The following is a 21,567-nucleotide window of genomic DNA, read 5'->3' as shown; positions in this document are numbered from 1 at the left end:
AAAAGCTTTGCATGATCTTTTATTGGTGATCAGTTTTAGCATCCTTTGAGGGGAATTATGTGTAAATAAAATCAGCTATTTATACTAAAAAATGCAGTCGCACTTTTTTCCGCCATGGCTAGTGTCTTTAGTCATCCTCACAAGCTGCATACAAACTTCTCCAAGAGAGTAGGGCAGCTTGGACATTGCAGGAGAGGCTAAATCCAGGGCAAAAATCTCTCTAATCAGATAAACTGATGAACTTTTGGACAATGTGAGGACATAGTTTAGTGCTCTTTCAGTGAACAAATCAAACTGAAACTGTAGACGTTCTTTCATATGTTGCAACACTGCATTACTTATGACCTAATTTAAGGGAGAAGCAACATTTTCTACTCTTCAGTTTCGGAGTAACTTCTCCAAAAACCTGCTACGATAGACAGGACACATGTTTGGTCACCATTCTCTTACCTTGTGCAGAAACCTCCAGAGCACAGGCAGGGTGTCTTTGCCATCATTCTGCACTACAATGTGGGTGAGGCTCAGCAGAGACACTTTCTCCCTGCAGCTCCACACAGCATTACCATGGATCAGAGAATTTGGGGGAATTGCGGCCAAAAAGAGGCGAGGATCGCCAAACAACAGCTTCATGATTGGGTTGGCAGAGATGCGAGAGTCAGCTCGGATGATTGTGTTCACTTCCTTAAGCTGTCGATCCAAATGCTGTAGAAGAGAAGACGATAAAAGAAAACGTGTTGTGTGCAGATCTCTTCGCCAGTCAGAGTTATTTTCTGAAATGATGTACTTTAGTTGTATTTCTACCTTCAGCTGAGGTGTGATGATGGCGTTGCTCACTTCCATCTCCCATACATTCCTCGCATCTTTGGTGGAGAGCAGATTGTCATAATGACCAGGCCCTGAAAGGAAAGAAAAGAAGTGAATCCTGTGAATCTAGTGTCTCACTTTTGGAGGGCCAAAAGTAGGCAGGTCTCACAAGTTAGTATAGTTACCACTGTGATGTCATTACTATACTATCCTGAACTATTTGGAAAGCTAGAAATAACATGGCAAAGAACAATCCTGATACATAAATCAAACTTAGTATTACTCTTTCCTGTGACCACTAGAGGGCACCCCTTCCTCTCTTTCCTCATTTTATGTCACTGTCCTTCAACCAGCACATTAACAGTAATGAGGAAAGAAAGAGTTGAGGAGGATCAAACTTCAGAGACATGCTTTCAAAAAAAACAAACCAAAACAGTAACAGCACAAGACAGTTTAACAGTGAGTTTGTTGTTAAGTTGCTCCTTACATTGTTGCGGCTGGTAGGGTTGCAGGAGGCTGCTGATGAGCAGGTGAACGGTGTTCACTGTGTCGTCCGTCCCCTTACCCAGGGATCTGATGAGATGATCCAAGTCCTTTCTCAGGTGAGCCAGTAGGAATGCACCTGGGTCAGGGACCGGAGGCTTGATGATTGTGGAGATAGACTGGAAACACAAATAAAGTGGATTATTGTCACACCAGACATAGCATTTTTTGCTGTCACCTACAACTGCACCTTTTAAACACAATAATATATTACGGGAGGAACTAATGTCAATTTAAACTGTACACATTATTTTGTCCTATCTACCTGTAAGTGGCGGCCAGCACCAAGCAGCATGGTCATGTGAGTGAGCATGCGGACAACAGTGAAGGGAACGGGGGACATGCTCTTTGTGTCCAGCATGTCTGGATTGTCCCTGCGGCTGACGTCGCCGAGGATGTGGCCTGACTGAGTGCGGTCACCCCTGTCAGAGCACAATTAATACATAGAAATTAAAATAAAATATACACTATTTTACTTCTGAACTTGTTCTTCATTACATTTTTCCCCACATTAAGGTGTAGACCACTTACTGGAACTGAGCAGCTTGAAATCCCGGCACAGGTTGGTGTTGGTTTCCTCCAATCACAGCACCACAATCCAAACAACGACTTGTTTCCATTGGCATGCCACACTAGAGAAAAAGACACAGGATGCATGATTTCATCGTATGAAAAGAATACTACAAAAAAACAGACTCATTACAAACTTATTATTATTATTATATTATTGAGTCAGACTTAACATGACATACCTCTCCTATTGTGCAGGGATGACCATTTGGACAATCTATGGTAAAGATAAAACATAAATCATTCTAAATGTTTACATTAAACATCGATGTATAGAATCTTCAACTGTATTTCAAGTATTAGAGCACATTTTTGGTCTGTTACTTACTGTACCACTGCAAACGTCCCAGAGCTTGTTGAGCCACAACTAACATATCGTCCGCCATGGTAGGCAAGAAGGCTCTCTGTACCAACAGATAAAAACACTCAGTTCACTTCATGAAGAAGCGGAAGCCTTGTTGCCAACAGTGAAAGCAGCTGACGATATACATACCTGCATGGTAACAGGTGCCAACGCCAGCTGCTGCAGAGGAGCTACAATCCCCTGGGTCCCGCAAAGCAAGACAGCAGCCAGGTGAATAGTTAAGTCCACCAAAACACACTGAGCAACAGAGGTACTGGGACGAACAGCCAGCGGCCCGAGTTGGTTGATCACCAGATCCTGGGCGAAGGCCTTCACCTCTGGACTGGGAAGGAATTTGGAGGTCTGGATGTAGGCCAACAGGGCATCCACTTGCTGTAAGTACATAAATCGCAGTTGTCAAGAAAATACACTTGAAGCTTAATTAGATGCTTCAGGTTGAGCTGTGAGACGCAGCTGAGATGCAAGTCTGCGGAGCTGGTGCAGACTACGGCATAGATTAAAATGAAAATGTATCTGCTGAGAGTGTAGACACAAGATGAGAGTGGCTCATTAGGTCTTAATTTTAGTGTCTACCTCAGGTTTGGGATGGAAGTTTGCATTGGCTTCTCTGTAGAGAGTGGTGACTTCTCTGTACAGCGCCAACAGCAGATAAACTGTCTTCCACTGTGGTAAACATCCGCACCCCTATGAAGAAAAGCAAAAGAGCAACAAGATACCTGTGTAAACATGTAAATAATGTAATAGCAGAGTCCTGATGTGATGTGCTCAGTTACCAACAAGAAAGTGATGTAACATTACCTCACAAGTCTCGTCCAGTCCGTCCACTTTGCCTTCCATAACAACCTTTTCCACAGCATTTCTGATAGTCTTGTAGTTCTCCCCACACACAAGATAATGGTCTATTGGAGTGGCTTCTTCACTCTGGGAGTAATGAAAATCAAACCAGATTATTTCCTTACTGTTTGGATCACATTTAGAATAAAAACTTGCCTTCATTTGGGCACTGACACTGAAAATAAAGATGTGAATAATTAACCTTTTGTAGAACCTCTTCAGGGAAGAGCCAGCGCGTTGCATCCACACTGAGGAGTTTCAGGACAAACTCCACTCCATGTTGGCTGCAGATCTTACGGATCAAGTAGACACGATACCAGTTGTTTCCACTGTGTCTACACAAGTTCACCACACTGGTCAGGAAGGCTGTGGTTCCACTCTGACCTCTCCTTTGAGCCTCTGCCATGATAAAAACAGAGAGAACACATTTGTGTAAAATAAACACTTTTGAAAACACGCACCAATCACAAACATCATATTTCAGTCAAGGATAAGTGTACAGTATGAGATAAACTAACACTGTATTTCACCAAAATTACACACCTGCTTCTCTCAGTCTCTCTACAATGAGGCTCGCAGCCATATCCAGGTCCATACGCACTCTGGCCACCTGCTGCAGGTACTCCACAGTGGCTGCTTCAGCAGACTGTGATTGCAGGTAGTCAGTGAGGAAGGCACTCTCATCCTGCAGACAAGCCTGCTGGTCTGCAGTGGATCTGAACTGCAACCTTTCAAACATGGAATCCTGGACAAATGAAACGGTAAAAAGTGGATGTACCTCATGAAAACCAGTTAGAAACTACAACACAAAGGATGAGCATATTTAAAAATTGTATTTATTTTTACTGTTGCTGAACAAAGAAAAGGCTTTATTTCATGTTTTCATGTGTACCTCCAGGCAGTTAATGTACAACAAGTAGAGTTCAGTTTTGTCCGTCTTCTCCAGGATGTTGCTCTGCTCAACTGCCACCAGGTGCTGCTGCAGGTAATCTTTAACTTCCTCGAAGCTTCAGACACAGAACAATTTATACAGAAAAATGAGAAACAGCTTAAACTGTTAAAATTGTACATAAACAGGCCTTAATGTAGTGTGCGACCACCCCACCTGTACTTCAGCAGGAGTTTGAGCACTACTGAGCGCACCACAGGATTTTTATCCACAGAGTCGTCAAACGGGGAGAGGACCTTTGTCATTTGTCGAGTTTGTCGAGTACCTGTCAAATAAACAAAAAAAAAACGTAGTCAGAGCTGATAAAACATGTATAAAAAGAGACATGGTCTTGGAAAAATGTCCTACCTCCGAGAATGGGGACAGGAGACTCCACCATGAGAAAGGACAGCAAATGGAGAATGATATCTGAACAGGGGGGCGAGTTGTCCTTGAAGCACACAGTGGACACCAGGTCAATGAAGAAAGCATTGCACTGATTCCTGAACCGAGCGTGTTGGTTGATTAGAATCCTAAACAAAACATGAGACAAACATGTTTTTGTTACAGATTAATGAGATTTACACAGCATGAAGTTACCTCGATCCCATGTAGGGACAAATAACACCACAGGGTACATCAAATAATTTTGTGTGTGTGAAGAACCAGACCATAACTGTGACTTTTATGAGCAACAACACAAATTAAAATCAGTTTCTGTGGTTCTAATTCACATGCAGTTACCAACCTGATGGCGCCTGACGGTACGATAGGCAAGTCGTCTGCAACCGGCTGCATGCAGAGAGGACAGTACATCTGACCAGGGACCAACCACTGCTTGATGCAGGCTACACAGTAGATGTGTTCACATGGCAGGCAGAGCGGATCTTGGGGGTCTCCCATGCACACTGGGCACAGCCTGAGACCGAACCTGGATAAAACATACAACAGTTGACCCAGGGTGGAGGTAGGGGAGACTCCGACAAATTGCAACAGACAGAAAACTAAATTACTACCTGAAGATGCGTTCGATGGCTTCGTCTTTGCAGGTTTTGAGCAAACCAATTACTGCGGTAAACGCCTGATGAGTTTTTAGGTCTGAGTTTTTTTCCAGCACCTTAAGAAAGAACAGACATAGTGTATTTTATAATGGATGGAGGAATTCATGTGGTTATTGTGAATGTAATTGTATGGTTAATTTGTTCGATTAATCTTATGAAAAAAGTAGAAAGAACCCAGACTAACCCGGCAAAGTCCTCGTGTATGATCCAGGACTAAAGGTGTCAGCTTCTTCTCCACCTCCTCGATGCCCAGCAAGACGTGCTCCACAAACAGAGAGAGAGAAAATATCCGATTCCATCCAGCTCTAAGGGACAAACAAACAAACAATCATCAAACTCAATACAGCTAAAGTAGAATCTGAAGGCATCTAAAATCTTAAGCACTTGGACCACTTAAATATTTTTATTTCAGTTGTACTTACTGGACTCTAAGGACCATCGCCTTGCTTCTCTCTCCATAGCGTCTCACATTTTCCTCTGAGCAGATCAGCTCAATGGGAACCTGGTGTTTTTTGACTTGTCTGAGCCAAGCCTGTCTTTGGGCGTCTGTGTCCAGGAATTGAGGCTCCAGGTACTCCACACATGCTAAAGCAGCATACACATCCAGTACCTTGGAGACAGGGAGAATATGATCACTACACATCGCAGGCTCAAAAATCTTGATAAAAGTGGAGTAAGAGAAGTATTGTTTAAAATGCTTATATAGTCAAAAGATGCTCACCAGTTCGACTCCGTCTCTGGTATGATGATTCTCCAAGAGGTGCTGGGTCACCTGGGGTTCAATGCAGATCATTCTGGAGAAGTTCTGCAGTCGGTTCTTGAACTCATGATAGGCAGCATGGACCCATGGAAGAGATGCTGCTGTGTCCATGGCATTGAGCTGCAATCGCAGCTCATTAACACAACAGTTCAAGGCTCCACACAGGAGCTAGAAAGGAGAATGATGTGCATTAGTATATACATGCAAACACCACCATACTGATGTAGCCTGAAATTTAAGGCCTTCAAGTATTACAGAAAAACAACCTTCAGATCCTCCTGACAAGTCACGTTCATTGTCATGGAGATGAAATCCTGGAGGTAGCGGTGAAAAAACTCTGTCTGCATCTCTGGGTCGGCTTTCACAATGTATCGTCCCAGTGGTGTTTTCCAAAAGAACTCATCAAACTCCAGTTGAGTTTGGCCTAACAGACATATATACGTATAATGTTAATGCAAAAGTCAAAACATCAACACTGGAGTGACGTAACAATAAGGGACAGCACCGGACAGCATGCCAATACCTTCATGTTGAAGTGCATGAACCCAGAGTTCCTCCAGGTAGTTCTTAATCCTCCAACTGAAGGGCATGCTGCACCTCATGTTCCTGTCTTGGGAAATGTAGTTCTGAACAAGGATTGTTCTTGTCTCAGACCTGTAAAAAGAGAAAAAAAAGTTTAACTGTGCTAAGTAAACAATATGCTAAATATTATTAGGTATAGGAATTTGGTATTCTTTATACAAACTGGAATAAAACAACCACTTACTTGTGGTCCAGTGTTAGTTGTGGGATTTCCAGCAGCTTATCATTGTCAAAGATATCTAACCACAGCCTCTTGACAGATTCACCACAGTTTGTATCTAGCAGGATGTCCAAGTTTTGGTCCCGGTCAATGACAGACACCAGTTGTGCCAAGAACGGAATGACCACAGCCTGAACACGCTTCCATAAGGTTTGCCTGTCAAAAACCGCCAAAAAGTTAACAGTGCTCTTCCAAAAAGATAGGAATAAAGTCAGGATAGCTATGTTGAATTCTGTGAAACACTCACCTGAAGGTGCCTCCTTCTTGCAAGGCATCAATGTTTGAGGCCTCCTTAATGACCCAGTTGCTTTTGATGGATGAGAAGGTGTTGCCATCATGAATCGCCAGCAATGAGTGAAGACGCCTCTTCACAGTCTCCAGAAATTCACCTGACGAGAGTAAGATAACACAATAAGCAATGACAACAGCTGTAACAAAAACAAAGTCCTGAAATAAAGTAGTGGTTAGTACCCTTTGTTTCGTTATTGTCACCGAGCAGTGTCAGCAGGATCTCAATTCTCCGGGTACTGCGGAAGCCACTGTCCACCTGGTCCCTCAGCATGCTTACTGCACTCTGCACACAGCTCCGCACCAGTGCTGTGGTGTCCACGACGTTATCACAGCCCTGCAGCAGAAGGACACACTGGTCAAAAACTAGTGTCACAAGTAACCCCGAATAAAATGACATGTCATTGTGGTCAGGGAAGAGAGTTATCACTTTTTTCTAATGATGCATATACAGTATATAAAAATACATATGTTGTCTGTACTCACATTTTCCTCCAACTCCATTTCCTCCTGCTCATTCTCAGTGTACATGTCATCCACCTCCATGGCTGTAGAAAAATATATTTTTTGATTTAATGCCCCAAAACACAACAAAGAAATGTTATGTAAAGATAAAATTATAATTTGCTATCAACTATTTATCACTTACCTTCAGACTGATTTATCTTTGTTTCAAACATCTGACTGATTGTCATGTTTTGCAAGGCTTTGATGTCTGAAACGATGTCTTTTGACTGTCTGAGGTCATCAATGTGAGCTGATCTCCATGGGCCTGTAAACATCAACATGTGTTAGATTGTTCTCTATTCTCCAAGCAATGTGATAACAAAACTTAATATTTACAAGTACAAGTTGTACTACCTCCGTGAAAGCCGACATAGGAAGTCCCTCCTTCCATTCTTGGAAGTCTGGTGATAAAGTAGACAAACACCTTGTTCGCCATGCTCTCCTGTGTTATCTTGTTGATTTCATTTATGGATGAATACCTAGAAATGAACAGCAAAACTTAATATGGCAAAATGACACAGTGGTGCATACTTAACAGAGAGGAAACGTTGGGCTTACTTTGCAGATGCAATGAGATTGGCACTATGAGAGGCTTCGTCGAAATCACACTGAATGATGAGGATCTTGTTGCAGGGGCCAGTGTTACTGCCTCCATTCTGAGCTGTGAGGAAGTTCCTACAAGAAAACAGGAATTGGGATCATACCTCAAGGTCATATGTGTTTAGTATATTCTTTGCTAATACACTACTCAAAATAAGTTAGGTGCATGGATATGCAATTAAAGTCCAATGAAATGTGTTACATTATTTTTGGGGACCAAAAATATTCACAAAACACAAAATAAAAATTCAGATATGTCACAGAATAAACAATCCAATGAAACACTAAAATATCAAAATATCCTTATGTGATTTTGAGTACTGTAAATCTTCAGTGGTTTACTGAACATACAGTATGTCCCTACTAACATACTGTAACAATACAAGTGACAAAAAAATTGAATGGCTTTAAAAGATATTGGTAAGAGTATAATTGCACTGTCTGTTTTCTATAGATTTCTTTATGACTTAACATACCAGTATTCACCAGAGATGAAACATATGTCCATAGCTTTGTATATTGAAGTTTACGGTGTTAGAATACCAACCAATTTTCAGTTTCATGTGCCATAATTGTTACCAAAAGTAAAATTATATGTTCCCAAATATATCAACAAACCTGATCTTCTTCAGGAAGGAGTGCTCTGTGTCAAACTGCTGCAGTGAGAGAAGCTCAACACAGTGTAACATTTGCTCCAGTGGTTTCAGGTCAGATGCTGTCAGAAGTCTGGAGAACGTTGTCACCTGTGGTTTGAAATTACAATTATTAAGGATTTATAAGGACTTCCAAATTCAGTATATAAAGTATTTGAAACTGGTATTGAATGGTAAGGTTGTATGGTAATGGTTTAACGTTACCTCTGTGAAGGAGGAGCAGCAATGCACTTCCTGCCTTGTGTGCGCAAGAATGAAGTCAGCTAAACAGCTGTTGGTCTGCTCTTCAAAGTAGACCCTGGCCAGATCTGCACTCTCCACTTTGGGGAGGCCTGTGCAGTCTAACCGCACCACTGAGTCTGGTGTAGCACATTTGAGCAGTATGAGTTTTGCCTCATCCAGAACCCCTCTCTCAGGATCTGAGATCTCTGTGTCCTTCTGCTTCTCTATCACTTGAAGTAACACAGACGCACATGTATCTGAGTGGTAGCCAATGAAAACATCTGGTGGCTTGTACTTGTAGGTCTGAGCTGCTGTTGTGTTTTGACTATTGAGAGAAACAAAAAGTTTCACCCATTTCTCCAGTTCATTTACCATCCTCTTCTGTTCAGTTTTAAGGACAGTGTGGATGTCTAGGTAGTGCTTCTCCAGCCTGTTGATGAGAGGTATTGGGAACTGTTTGTAGACGACCTCTCTTTCCTCAATGACAATAAGCCTGAAGGCATGGTGCACCCTGCATTTCACACGGTGGGTTCCCAGTCCAAGGTCCACATACTTCTGTCCTCCCAAGCAGACATAGTATTGGTTGAGTGCATCATAGAGACTTTCATAAAGGTTCTGCAAGTTTAGGAGCACAACTGTCTGACCAGTCTCCATGCAGATCTTGACTCTGTTGATGTTGCGGCAGATTTGGGTGTACTCTTGGTCTTTTGGGAAACTGGATCCAAAGATTATTTCTGGCTGACCGTTTTCTGAAAAGAAGGTTTGCTGCAGGATCTGTAGGGCTGCATAGTTTTTTGTTAGCACCAGCAGGTACCGACATTCTTCTTCCTGTCCAACTGCCTGAATGTTTTCTCTCACAAACTCAATGGCACTGATGTTTTCCAGGTTGGGTGCAATCTGCAGTCTTTCGGTAAAGACAGTGACTGCATCCACGTCATTTCTGCCACTGAAATTTCTCAACACAGCCTTGGCAGTTTCCTCTGCAGTGGGTTTCCGTTGAGAAACCTTGGCCACTGCAAATATCATCTTAATTAAGCTGTAATAGTCACGCAGGCCAAAAAATCCTTTGCCTTGTTTTTTGCGGCAGATGTTTAAATAGGCTCTTGCAAAGGGTTGGAAGAAATCCCTGACCTTCTCCAAAACCATTGCATCCGATCTGCAGATGCCTTTAGCACTCTCGACCAGTTCCTTCTCATCAGGATCACCGCGGGAGACGAAAATGCCTCGGTTCATCTTTGCAGGGTCTAAAGCCCAATTGGAGATGCCAATGAATCCAACTTTTTTGTGTGGTAGTGGCTCATCGTCAATGCATCCCTCCTCTAGCAGTGGATGAAGGGTTTTCAGTGGCATCTTAGGAGAGTCCTCAGCCAGCCCAATCTCGTCAAGGACCACCACTGAAATGTACTCATCCAGGTTCTTGCCTTCCTGGAAGCGTCCGCATTGCTTGAATGTATTGATGATGCCTTCTGGTGTTGAGTGAGGGCTACACTGGAAGGACACCAAGTGGATCTGTTTCAGCATTTTGTAGAGGTCAGAATGAGCAGCTTGGCCCTGCATTGCATCTGCCACCAGAGTTTTAGACAGAGATTTTGAACTTCCAGGTTTTCCGACTAGGAAGAGAGGGATCCTTAGCTCAATGCAGAGAACCATCATGAAGACATTCTCTTTGAGGGCATAGTTTCTTGCGATGGTGTCTCCCATTGGCACGCCACTCAAGAGTAAATCCTGCATGAGTGAGATTTCCTGCATAACCTTTGTTGGGCTGTATTCTGGTAGGCTTCTGCTGACTTTCTGTCTGTATTTATCTTTATTTTCAAGGCAGGCATGATAGCACACTCCTATGGCCATGACTAAAGACCAGAGCACAGGGTCTCTGACCTCAGGCTGTCGCTGATGTCTTTCAGTCTTCTCAGCGTTTTGTTTAGTCTCAAAGTCTTCAAGCTCTGCAAACAACCTGACATGGTTTTCATAGAACCAAACAAAACACTGCATGCAGCGTTCTACATCTCTCAGGCTGACAAAGCTGCATTCATCCTTTCTTGTCCGCATATACTTCTGTGAAGCTGAAAGGACATCTGTGATGCACTTGATGAAACTTTGATCGATTGCTTTGCTTTCGGCCACTCTTTGCACAATCTGCTGGATGTATATTTTCTCTGTGTGATCATTTAACTGTCCAAAGTCCCACACCAGAGGGATCATGCTTGGTGGCAATGCCTGAACTCTATAGACCAACTGGCGGAGAGGAATGGACCCAAGCTTTTCATCTGTCTCTTCAGCTCGAACTCTGTACCCAAGGCCAGCAGATTCCAACCTCTGAATCATTTCATCTGTATGTTTTCGGTAAGGGTTGCATGCGGCGATGATCTGCAACCCACAGTCTTGTGTCAAACGTTCCCCCTTGACCGTCTTGTCACAGAGGACCTCCTTAATGCTGCTGATGGCCTCAGTAGTGTTGGCCTCATCAAAGAAGAGAACAGAGTCAAATCCATAGTCTAGCTTGTTAATAGAAGCAATGTCTTCTGCATCTCTGACTTTGGTGTAAATCATCTCCGAAGTTGTCCCTCCATGCACCTTGACCAGTTTCATGTTCTCAGTTGCCACCCCACTCCTCCGCAACTCACAAAGGAATTTGATGAGCCTCGTCTTTCCACACCCTGTCTCTCCCATGATAATGACAGGGATGCCACACCTGAACCGCATATGGATTGCCAGCATCTTCAGGATGTTGTCAGTTGTGAGCTCATATGTTTCGTCTGGGTCAAGAGGCCATTGGATACCAAGAACACTGCAGATTCGCTCTATTTTCTCCCCTCTTGGAAGTTGATCAAAGTCGATGTTGAAAGGGACTCTCTGTAGCTTCAGGCCTTCAAACAATGCCCTTGTCATGACATTCTTTTTTATCACCCTTCCAGAGGTGGGCTCAATTGCATCAACAGAGTTCTGTTCATTTGGCTGAAGATGGAAACCAATGAAGGTCATGGACACATGGTCATCATTAAAGAAGATGTATGGATGTGGCTCTGTTTCCCATCTCTTCCTAATCAGAAAAGGAGCCAAGTCTTCATCTCGGACACCAGTCAGGTCCATCTGCTGCCTGCCAGGACTCTGGTCAGAAATGCTGAGGGATGGAGTAGCAAAGTCCTTTGCCATCAGAATCATGAAGTCAACCACAAAGGTTTTGAATCCAGTCAGTGTGTCTCCAGTGAAAGTAGCATCACAAAACACAGACGTCTCACAGTCTTGCAGCTGAAGGTTAAGGAACCATGCAAAATTTCTCAGTTCTGCCCAGGAGGGGTCCATGATTCCACAGTACATGAGTAGCATCTGAAGACATTCCACGTGGGATCCTTCAACACCTTGATATGTGAACACATCAAGATCACTGTGGTTGTGAAACCGTGTGAGATACTGGTATGGGCGCTGAAAGGCTGCACTCCTGAATTCTTCCTCATCCATCAGTGGGTCATCAGAGCTCACAATTGTGGGATCTTCTTGCTTCCTCATCTCAAGCATTAGCACCTCTTTGGGTGGTCGGCAGAAAATATTTGGAAACACATCTGTGAATGTGCTGTTCACGGTCTGATCCTATGAAGGAAATGAGATGAAAACACAACATAGGGTAAGCAGTGGTTTAAAATCAGATGTGGAGTTGACCAGTTGTAAAAACTCCTACCTGCCGTGAAGGATTTCTGGTTGACTTGACAGTCGGCTCCAACATCTCCATGAGATACAGGTCCCTGTTGCTGCACTTCCACATCTTCCCCTCAGAGTCCGTCAAATAGCGCAGAATCAACAATTTGAAAAGAAATTCATGGAGACCTTTCTGCACCTTTTAAACCACATAAAACACAGTCCATTAACATCACATGTAAGCAGTTGAGACATATCCTATTAATTAGGCTACAGCATACACCGATCAGCCACAACATTAAAACTACTGATAGGTGATGTGAATAACATTGACCATCTCATTACAATGCAATGTTCTGCTTTGGGTCCTGGCATCTATGCTGATGACACTTGCCATGCACCACCCATCCAAACACAATTGCGGACCAACTACACCCTCTAATGGCAAGGGCACACCCCAGTGACAGTGGCCCCCCAGCAGGACAATGCACCCTGCCACACCACAAAACTGCTCAGGAACAGCTAGAGAGACATGCCAAAGAGCTCATGGTGTCGACCTTCCCCAGATCCCAATCTGATTGAGCATCTGTGGGACGTGCCTGAACATGTCTGATTCATGGAAGCCTCACCTCCAAACATACAGGACCCAAAAGATCCACTACAATCGTCCTGGTGCGAGACAACACAGGACATCCCCAGAAGTCTTATGACCATGCCTTGACAATGCTAACAATATTAAGCATGTGGTTTTAATGTTGTGGCTGAATGGTGTTTGTATCACCCAGCAAAGCATTAATTCTTGAGTCATTATTACCGATGATGTGATGTCAAAATGGAAGATCATGACTTCTTTTGTCTTTGGTGTGTTCAACAAAGATTGAAGGATGACGTTCTCATCAACATTAGGTTCAATCAAGCGAATGCATTGCATTACTGACGTCTTCTTGGTTGAGTGCTTCAGGTTTTCATAGAGCCTCTTGATGTAGAGAGATTTACCTATAATTTTAAAAACAAAAACATTGTTTTGAAAGGTATAAATAATCTCTGCAGTTAAATATTAACCATGAGTGAAATGATCAATTTTAAATAGCTGAGTAATGTAAATGTATACACACCAACACCAGCCCTTTTAGATGAGACGACACCAACGCACAGTCGGTCTTTGAATGCAGCTGCAGCACTGCATTGATCTGCTGGGACAACAAAGTGTTTGTGGAGGTACCGTTGGATCCGCGCCAGGGACTCCTGGGGAATCATGTGCAATCTGTACTGACTGAAGGCTGAAGGAAGGTAGGCATGTTCTCTTTCTGAGCTGCAGATGATGACAAGTCTGTAGTCTTTCCTGCTCTGCATTTTTATTCGCTGGAAAAAGTTCTCAACCTTAGAACTCACATCATAAGTGAGCAGATCTCCAAACAGTAGAGAGTATATCTTCTGTCCCCTGTATCCCCTGCTGAGACAACGTCTGAGGAATAGCTCCACCTGTTCGTACGGTGTTGAGGAGTTGCACAAGAGGACTTCATCATAGGTGGGCAGTGTCTCTTCTTCACTACTCATGTAAATGGAGATGCAAGATGTCAAGACTTCATCATGCGGGCACACAATGAGGTTTGGATTTCCAGTGGCCAGGCCTTGAGGCAGTTGCCTCTTTATGAGATTCTCCATGTTATCGTCAGAAATGTCTTCTTCGCTCTCGTCATCTTTGCTCTCATCTCCTTTGTTGGCCAGTAATTCCAAGAGTCTTCCAAGACTTTTTATATCAAGAATGTCTGGAAGAAAATTCTTCATGTCTTTCATATAAGCATTCCATATCAGATCAAATTTTTGTGAACCATTTGACTCCACAAGACTTGGCAGAGGATCCAATCCACTGGTGAAGCCTGGGTCTTCTGGCTCACTTGTTGGAACCACAACAAACGTCTGGAAGTCAATGTCCTCATTTTGATCTTCTGGTTTGGTGAGGAGTTCATACTGGAGTTCATGCCCGACCTGTCTCAAGTCTAAGGCTGTGCAATTTGGTTTGACAAAGGAGAGCATCATGAGGACTTGGTCCTCCACAGTGGTTCTCTGCGTCAGCTGGCTGCACAGGTAGACAATCTGTTCGGCTGTGTAGTAGTTCAGATAGTAATGTTGAGATCTCTGTTTGTCCACAAAATCTGTCCAATAACTCAGGCATTTCTCCATTTTCCGGCAAAATTCAGGAAGCTGCTCTTCTATGCTGCCATCCTCAGTGACAACACTGACAACACTACCCAGGTTGAAGTCCATCATAATGCTTGGTTCATAGCTGTTTATACAGCAGTTGATCTTTGCTTCCCAGTGTCTGAACAGAGGATTCCCAGCAGTGTAGAGGGCAATGAATGCCTCAGCTAGTCTTTGAACACTGGCAAAAACCTGAAAAAAAAATAAATGCAAACCTACAGTCACATCCAACTTGCAAGATTAATTAATGAGACATTGCAGGATAGAAAAACACTGAACTAAACTTTTTATGATTATAAATAATTATCAACAGTACATATAGAAGCAGCATTAGAATTACTGGTAGCATCACTTGTATCATTATAGCTTCTATGCTAAACAAAATGACCTATGCTCATAAAATAGGAGGGAAACATTTCAAAATACCTCTGCAAAATGATCAACTTCATTCTGGCCTTGGTCCCCTTTCCCGGACATGAGCATGAGTTTGTTCTGCAACTCCCGCAGGTCCTCGAGAGAGTAGCAGCGCATCTGCTGACCCTCATCATGCTCCTCTGGAATCTGCAGCTTCAGGACGGTGTCAAGACTCAGCTGGATACAACAAACAGAAACACAGTCTTATATATCATTTTGCAGGAACTTTGTTATCAGAGACCACCTCTGTGCTGCATGGACATAGGGATGCCATCGTCTTTTATATCATTATTTACCTTGTTTACACTTTGTGCGCTGATGAGGTAGATACCCTTGCTGTTGATGGCCGAAGCTAAAGACAGAGATGACAGCTCCACTGACCCATGACTGTCCTTCACAGTCTTCAGCCATTCCAGATGGCGTGCACTGTCCCGCTAGAAAAGAGGATAACATTGAACTGAACTGTGCTGTTTAATACAAGGTCAGGGTTAACCAATGTAACCGTGGCCATATGATAATAGCAATCATGTGTCATTTACTATTTGTGCTATTGTATTTCAGAGATGTTTTCCCATCAGTATAATCTTAACCAGCAAGGCATTAATAAATCATGTGTGAATGAGATTCAAATGTCTGGAGTCTTTCCAGTTGAACTTTGCACATATTGCCCAGAACAACATAGTAGAGAAGTAGAGAAGCAATTAGCCTCTAAAGGATTTAAATATTCATCAAGCATCCCCAACTGTCTGCCGAGTCTTAATGGAAACATCAGTGGCCCTAAAACTGAGTCATTCTCAAAATATCATGAGAACAATTTTAGTAGTTTTCATAAGGCATCCTCTTACCAGTTTTTTTGGTAGATTGCTATCATTCTCCAAAGCTCTCCAGAGCTTCTTGAGCACCTCTTTGAAGGCACGGAAATCAGAGTCTTGTTTGAGCTCATAGAGCACTGAAGAGTAGCCAAGGACGGCATCATGGAAGCAAGCGACACGATCAACATCCATGTCATTCTCCCCCGCAGAGATTGAGGCCAGGTCAACAAACACCTTCAACTCATTGATATCTGCAAAGAAATGACGTTTTCAATTTAGTAACTTGCCTGAGTTAGCATTAAAATAAATAGTTGTTATCCTTTCAGTAGATTACAAATATTTACCTTCAAGTGCATCTTTTACCCATTTTACAAAGTGCTTTCTGAGTCCCAGCTCCTCTAGACACAGTCTGCGGGGCTCAGTGATGTCCACAAGAACCTGCTTTGCCTGCATCAAGTCATTGTCAATCCGACTGAGCTGCTCTCTCTGAAAGTTTGCATGATTCTGAAGACAGGAGATAGTCAAAAGTTCACATTAACCTTGCCCAAATACCTCTGAGTAGATATCAGAGACAATGATGAATGATACCTGATGAATTCTTACATAATGTGTCACATTTCTGGGTGTAATATGGCAACTTACAACTTTTGTGAGTGTCTCCAGAACCCTGAAGTCCCCTTGAAGACGAAGTGTCTTTTTGACCTTCATTATGATTTCAGCTGACGCCACTGCAAGATGAAGCTCATGATACTGTTCGATCTGATGAACCCTGCCGTTGATCCACTGTTTGTCGGTTGATTTATCAATTCTGCACATGATGTCCAGGTCCTGTGCAAGCTCTTCGTACTTGCCCTTGTAATCGCCAAAGAGCTGTTTTACCTCCTCAAGAGTTATGGTACTATTCTTGAGACTAGTGTAGATGTTATTATAATCAACATAGCAAGGCTGAAAAATGTCATCATGTATCATCTCGGGTGTTGCCATAATGTCCGCTATTTCACGCTGATCAGGATTGTCATCTTCTATTTCTGCAGCGGCCAAGTGTTTGGCTTGCTTCTCCCAACACACTTTGAATAAATAACTGTCTTTGAAGGTGTGCAGGACCTCTGCCATGTTTCTGATTTCTTCATCCAGACTGAAAAAGGTGACAACACCAGCCATGGGTGAGGGCATCTGATCCAACTGATGAACCTCCATGAAATCTTTCAGGGGCATGACCTCAATGTTGACCTGTTGTCTCTCTTCTATATCGCCAAAATCCACTATCATGGAAATAAAACAAACATGTCAAATATGAGGCAACTGCATAACTGCATAATAAAACAGATTCATTCTCCTGACACGACCACCATACCTGTCATATGTTCCTCAAGTTTGTGGCACATTGTTAAGAGGATATCCACAAGCTCCTTCTCATGGTACACAGCTTTCACTTCAGCTTCTCTGCACTGTAACAGCCTCCTCATCTTGGCATTATCCTTGTATTGTTCATTCTCAGAGAGGCAATCTGTTAAAATCATGTCACACACACATATTTCAATATTTCAGCACAGGTCAGTGCCTGCTATTACATGAAATAAGCAGATTCTGGGGTATTTATTACTAAAAGATAAACATATTTCTAGGGAGTTCTTTGATAATGAGAAGACCGCTTTTACCGATCTTCAGCAGATCTAAGAAGGCATTTTTCCTCTCCAAAATGATATTGAGCAAGCTGATCTTAATGCGTCCTTGGACCATTTGGTTGTTGATGGCTGTGAATGCTGATATGGCTATAGCAAATCTGCCCCGGGCATCTTCAGAGAGTTTCTCAATCAGCTTTTCATCTGCACCTGCAGAAGAAACAGAAATTACATGTCAGTACTTTCTCAGGTTGGGTCTTTTTAATAGTTTTCCAACCAGTTTGAGGCCTAAGACTGGACTGGACGTGTAATACCGGATTTAACCACTAGATGCGCTCGAGACTCAGCTGCCCCAAGAGGAACGTAATGAGAGCCCATGAATGAGATGCTGCATCCCAGTCAGCTGGGAACTCGAAAATTTCTTACCTCCTACTAGAAAAAGTACAATGGAGTACAAGTCAGAATTCCTACTTGTAAACTTGAGGGAGCAGTTGTCTGAACTCATACAAACGATGGTAGCACCCATGGGAAGGTTGTAGGGTGTAAAAGGCTAGTAAATTAAACGTTTAAATAAGTTTCCACTTATGCCAGAGAGACATCATTTTGTCACGGTCAGTCAAGTTTTTTGTTCAGTTATGGCGTCTTGCACCTGGAACGCTTTGAGGTCAGAAGTTAAAAGTTTCAACTTGGAAATTTGGACCTCAGACGTTGTCTGGAACGCAGCAAGTGTAGCAGCACTACAGTCCATCAGGGCAACTGCAACACATCATGTTTCCATTTCTTACAACAATTCAATTTAACTTTTTTTCTTCTAAAGTTTAACATCAAAATGATAAATAAAATAAGAATTCAGCTGAGTGTCACTGGAGAAAAGATGGGACCTGACACTGCCAAAAAAGAAGAGTGGGCTGCTTTTAGCTGGAGGTGGGAAAAGAACATTACCATAGCTTATACACATTGTAAACACAGCATACCATGTAGTTGGAAAACGTTTTTAGCAGCAGTCCAGGAGAGGAGGTGTTGAAGGACCACTTCTTCATCTTCCTCATACTTTCCTTGACCATCCCTAGGCCAGGATTTCTCGATGATGGCTGAGATGAGTTTCCCAAACTTCCAGTTTATCTTAAACCTCTCAAAGAGTGTTCCCTCAGACTTGTTCTGCATATGAAGAAAAAACATCCATTATTACCATGCATCTTTTTAGGAGAAGCATTTAGATTTTATTTGTAATTTCTGCCTACAGAATAAAGTCATTCTTGAATATAATTTATGATACCTGGCACAAAGATGTAACAGCCTCCAGAGCACACTTCTCAATACTTGCAGCAACATGTGGATAGGTTTCACGGAGTTCCTCTATCTTTGTGCAGTAGAACTCAATTTGATCTACAGGTGAATCCTAAAACCAGGCAGACACAAAATATATTTAGTATTTTATAGACTGCCAAAAAAATTAATAGAACACTTAATCATCATAGTATAACACCAAGTCAGTTAAACTTAGGGATATCAATCTGTCCATTTAGGAAGCACAAGTGATTGTGAATCTATTTCACCTGCTCTGGGGAAAAATGACAGGGACAACGGGTGCAATGGAGAGGCAAAAGCAAGACAACCGCAAAAGGCGAATGGTTTTGCATGTGGTGGCTACAGACAATTGCTTTCTCCTTATCCTTCCTGACTGATTCCTCTCTAGTTCTGTGTTCTGCTAGTTTCTTTGTCACTACTGGTAGCATGAGGCGGTACCTGCACGAAGGCATTGATGCCATTGACTGGCCCTCTCATTCTCCTGACCTAAATCCAATTGAGGACCTATGGGACATTATGTATCGGTGCATGCGACACCGCCAAGTGCCGCCACGGACTGTCCAGGAGCTCACTGATGCTCTAATCCAGGTCTGGGAGGAGATCCCCCAGGACACCATGCGCCAACTCATCAGGAGCATGCCCAGACGTTGTCGGGAGTGTCTACAGGTACGCAGGGGCCATACACACTACTGAGTCACATTATGAGTTGCTGTGATAAAATTCACGCAAGTTGGATCAGCCTGTGATTTCAATTTTTTACTTTCATTTTCAGTGTGATTTTGAATCCAGCCGTCAATGGGCCGATGATTTTGGTTTCCATTGACCATTGTTACATAATTTTGTTCCCAACAAATTATACTATGTACATCAACAATGAATTTCAACTTGAATAATCCACTCATCTGATGTGTGATTAAAGTGTTCCCTTGTTTTTTTGAGCAGTATATTTTTACCAAAAAATAAAGGTGCATTACATACCTTCATGTACTTGCCCTCAAAGTCCATTGTGAATGTCTGTCTCCATCGTTTTGTGCAAAGTTCATCTTTAAAGTGGATGGAGATTATGTTGTTCCACACCTGTCAAACACAACCGACAAAAGAACCATTTTCCAGCTTTCTCTACCAATGATTGGTTATGAGCATCAACATGTATGAATTGTGTTTTATTTACAAAATTTAACAAAATTGCTCACTTCAATCTCCGCTGTGTTCTCATCTCGTAACGGGGACCAGCCTCTGTTAATCAAACGCTGCCTAAAGGAAAGGCTCATCCAGTCTCTCATGATGGTCAAAGCCTGAGAGATGGAGTCATTTGTATACTGCTGCTCTGTTTCCATTTCTTGATTCTCCTAAGTGGGATTAGCACAGTATTTGAAACTAGCAAGACTTAATACTGTCTGAAATGCTAACAGCTCGCCTTATAAGATTCACTTCACATACCTGTTGCTTGTTACAGTGAACAAAGTCTGACACTGATGCAACCAGATTCATACAGGCCACAGGAATACCAGGGTAGTTCTGGGTATATGATGTTGGTTTGACTCCTCTGCAGAACTTCTCCAAAAGTTTCACTGCTGTCACTAGGCACGCTCTCCTGTAAGCCTCAGTAAAACGACTGTGAATGAGACATGAATAGAAGAATAAAATATCACATATTATAAACAGTTGGTTTTGTGATCTGCACAGCAAAATGGTCATAAAAGAATATTGACAGAACAAAACACTGTACAATAACTACATAAATGACAAATAGAAATTATAAGTCTTTATCTTTGACAGCATGCCCTCAAGATTCAATTTAAAATTTGTAAAATTTAGAAAAGCAAGTCACCTGTATTTTTCCTCAATGAGATTCCCTTGGATATGTGAGAGGATGTCAGACACCGTCTGTAAAACAGAAATCCAAGAACATTTAATCATTTACAATAACACCTAAATGTTTTGTTTTCAACTAGGGTTTGTACTTACTGTTACTGTACTGGCAGTAATATCCACAGGAGCCTTGCTGAGAAAAACATTCAGCATGTCCAAAAGCTCAGTGTTAATATTGATGACATACTCCATCAGATCATCCAATGTCATCAAGTACAAGCAGGACCGCACTAAAAGTGCATCCACTTCCATTAGGTGACTGTGGCTTTTCATCGCATTCACTAGTGCTCTGAAAACAGAAGAGTAAGCAATATACATCAATCAGCCACAACATTAAAACCACCGACATGTTAAGTTAATAGCTATGATCATATTTTTGCAATGTCATGTTCTGTTGGGAAACCTTGGGTCTTGGCATACACCACCTACCCAAACATTGTCGCAGGCCAAAGAACTGCTCACAAATGGCCTGAAGAACTTGACAAAGAACTCAAGGTGTTGACCTGGCATCCAAATTCCCCAAAACCTTCAAATTGAGCATCTGTGGGACATCCTGGAACAATTCCTATCTGTCCAACCATGGATCAGACTTGGCTCTCTGCCATTAAGGCAGATCATTTGAGTCCTTGGGGTTGCAACATGGGGTGGACTTGTTCCGAGACATCCCACAGATACTTCATTGGATTGAGATCTGGTGAATTGGAGGTCGGGTTGACATCTTGAGCTCTTTGTCACATTCCTTGGGTCATTCATGAACAGTTTTTGCAG

At 42.5% G+C, this 21,567-nt stretch overlaps 1 protein-coding gene across 1 annotated transcript in view; it reads right to left on the bottom strand.

The window, feature by feature from the left end:
• The window catches only part of rnf213a (ring finger protein 213a), a 35,189-nt gene that overhangs the window by 3,898 nt on the left and 9,724 nt on the right, over positions 1 to 21,567 (bottom strand). Inside the window, exons 13-60 of the mRNA XM_073494918.1 lie at positions 20,896 to 21,088; positions 20,759 to 20,814; positions 20,368 to 20,542; positions 20,121 to 20,276; positions 19,906 to 20,004; positions 18,896 to 19,018; positions 18,594 to 18,777; positions 17,656 to 17,829; positions 17,352 to 17,504; positions 16,640 to 17,259; positions 16,342 to 16,501; positions 16,031 to 16,248; positions 15,482 to 15,619; positions 15,198 to 15,362; positions 13,685 to 14,963; positions 13,384 to 13,565; positions 12,613 to 12,768; positions 8,919 to 12,524; positions 8,680 to 8,804; positions 8,020 to 8,136; positions 7,816 to 7,940; positions 7,604 to 7,726; positions 7,441 to 7,502; positions 7,138 to 7,291; positions 6,914 to 7,055; positions 6,631 to 6,822; positions 6,388 to 6,518; positions 6,131 to 6,288; positions 5,826 to 6,032; positions 5,527 to 5,714; positions 5,289 to 5,409; positions 5,060 to 5,160; positions 4,792 to 4,974; positions 4,413 to 4,576; positions 4,221 to 4,329; positions 4,008 to 4,122; positions 3,659 to 3,860; positions 3,318 to 3,514; positions 3,080 to 3,202; positions 2,855 to 2,965; positions 2,411 to 2,653; positions 2,246 to 2,321; positions 2,100 to 2,134; positions 1,879 to 1,979; positions 1,613 to 1,769; positions 1,292 to 1,466; positions 802 to 896; positions 451 to 702 (exon numbers count right to left, since the gene is read on the bottom strand). Coding sequence (XP_073351019.1) covers positions 451 to 702; positions 802 to 896; positions 1,292 to 1,466; positions 1,613 to 1,769; positions 1,879 to 1,979; positions 2,100 to 2,134; positions 2,246 to 2,321; positions 2,411 to 2,653; positions 2,855 to 2,965; positions 3,080 to 3,202; positions 3,318 to 3,514; positions 3,659 to 3,860; positions 4,008 to 4,122; positions 4,221 to 4,329; positions 4,413 to 4,576; positions 4,792 to 4,974; positions 5,060 to 5,160; positions 5,289 to 5,409; positions 5,527 to 5,714; positions 5,826 to 6,032; positions 6,131 to 6,288; positions 6,388 to 6,518; positions 6,631 to 6,822; positions 6,914 to 7,055; positions 7,138 to 7,291; positions 7,441 to 7,502; positions 7,604 to 7,726; positions 7,816 to 7,940; positions 8,020 to 8,136; positions 8,680 to 8,804; positions 8,919 to 12,524; positions 12,613 to 12,768; positions 13,384 to 13,565; positions 13,685 to 14,963; positions 15,198 to 15,362; positions 15,482 to 15,619; positions 16,031 to 16,248; positions 16,342 to 16,501; positions 16,640 to 17,259; positions 17,352 to 17,504; positions 17,656 to 17,829; positions 18,594 to 18,777; positions 18,896 to 19,018; positions 19,906 to 20,004; positions 20,121 to 20,276; positions 20,368 to 20,542; positions 20,759 to 20,814; positions 20,896 to 21,088 — 12,121 coding nt within the window. The remainder of the gene's footprint in view (positions 1 to 450; positions 703 to 801; positions 897 to 1,291; positions 1,467 to 1,612; positions 1,770 to 1,878; positions 1,980 to 2,099; positions 2,135 to 2,245; positions 2,322 to 2,410; positions 2,654 to 2,854; positions 2,966 to 3,079; positions 3,203 to 3,317; positions 3,515 to 3,658; positions 3,861 to 4,007; positions 4,123 to 4,220; positions 4,330 to 4,412; positions 4,577 to 4,791; positions 4,975 to 5,059; positions 5,161 to 5,288; positions 5,410 to 5,526; positions 5,715 to 5,825; positions 6,033 to 6,130; positions 6,289 to 6,387; positions 6,519 to 6,630; positions 6,823 to 6,913; positions 7,056 to 7,137; positions 7,292 to 7,440; positions 7,503 to 7,603; positions 7,727 to 7,815; positions 7,941 to 8,019; positions 8,137 to 8,679; positions 8,805 to 8,918; positions 12,525 to 12,612; positions 12,769 to 13,383; positions 13,566 to 13,684; positions 14,964 to 15,197; positions 15,363 to 15,481; positions 15,620 to 16,030; positions 16,249 to 16,341; positions 16,502 to 16,639; positions 17,260 to 17,351; positions 17,505 to 17,655; positions 17,830 to 18,593; positions 18,778 to 18,895; positions 19,019 to 19,905; positions 20,005 to 20,120; positions 20,277 to 20,367; positions 20,543 to 20,758; positions 20,815 to 20,895; positions 21,089 to 21,567) is intronic.

The sequence above is a fragment of the Pagrus major genome, chromosome 23 (assembly GCF_040436345.1).
Source record: "Pagrus major chromosome 23, Pma_NU_1.0".
Lineage (NCBI taxonomy): Eukaryota > Metazoa > Chordata > Actinopteri > Spariformes > Sparidae > Pagrus > Pagrus major.
Note: the sequence above shows the minus strand (reverse complement) of the source record. Positions and strands in the feature narration are given on the sequence as shown.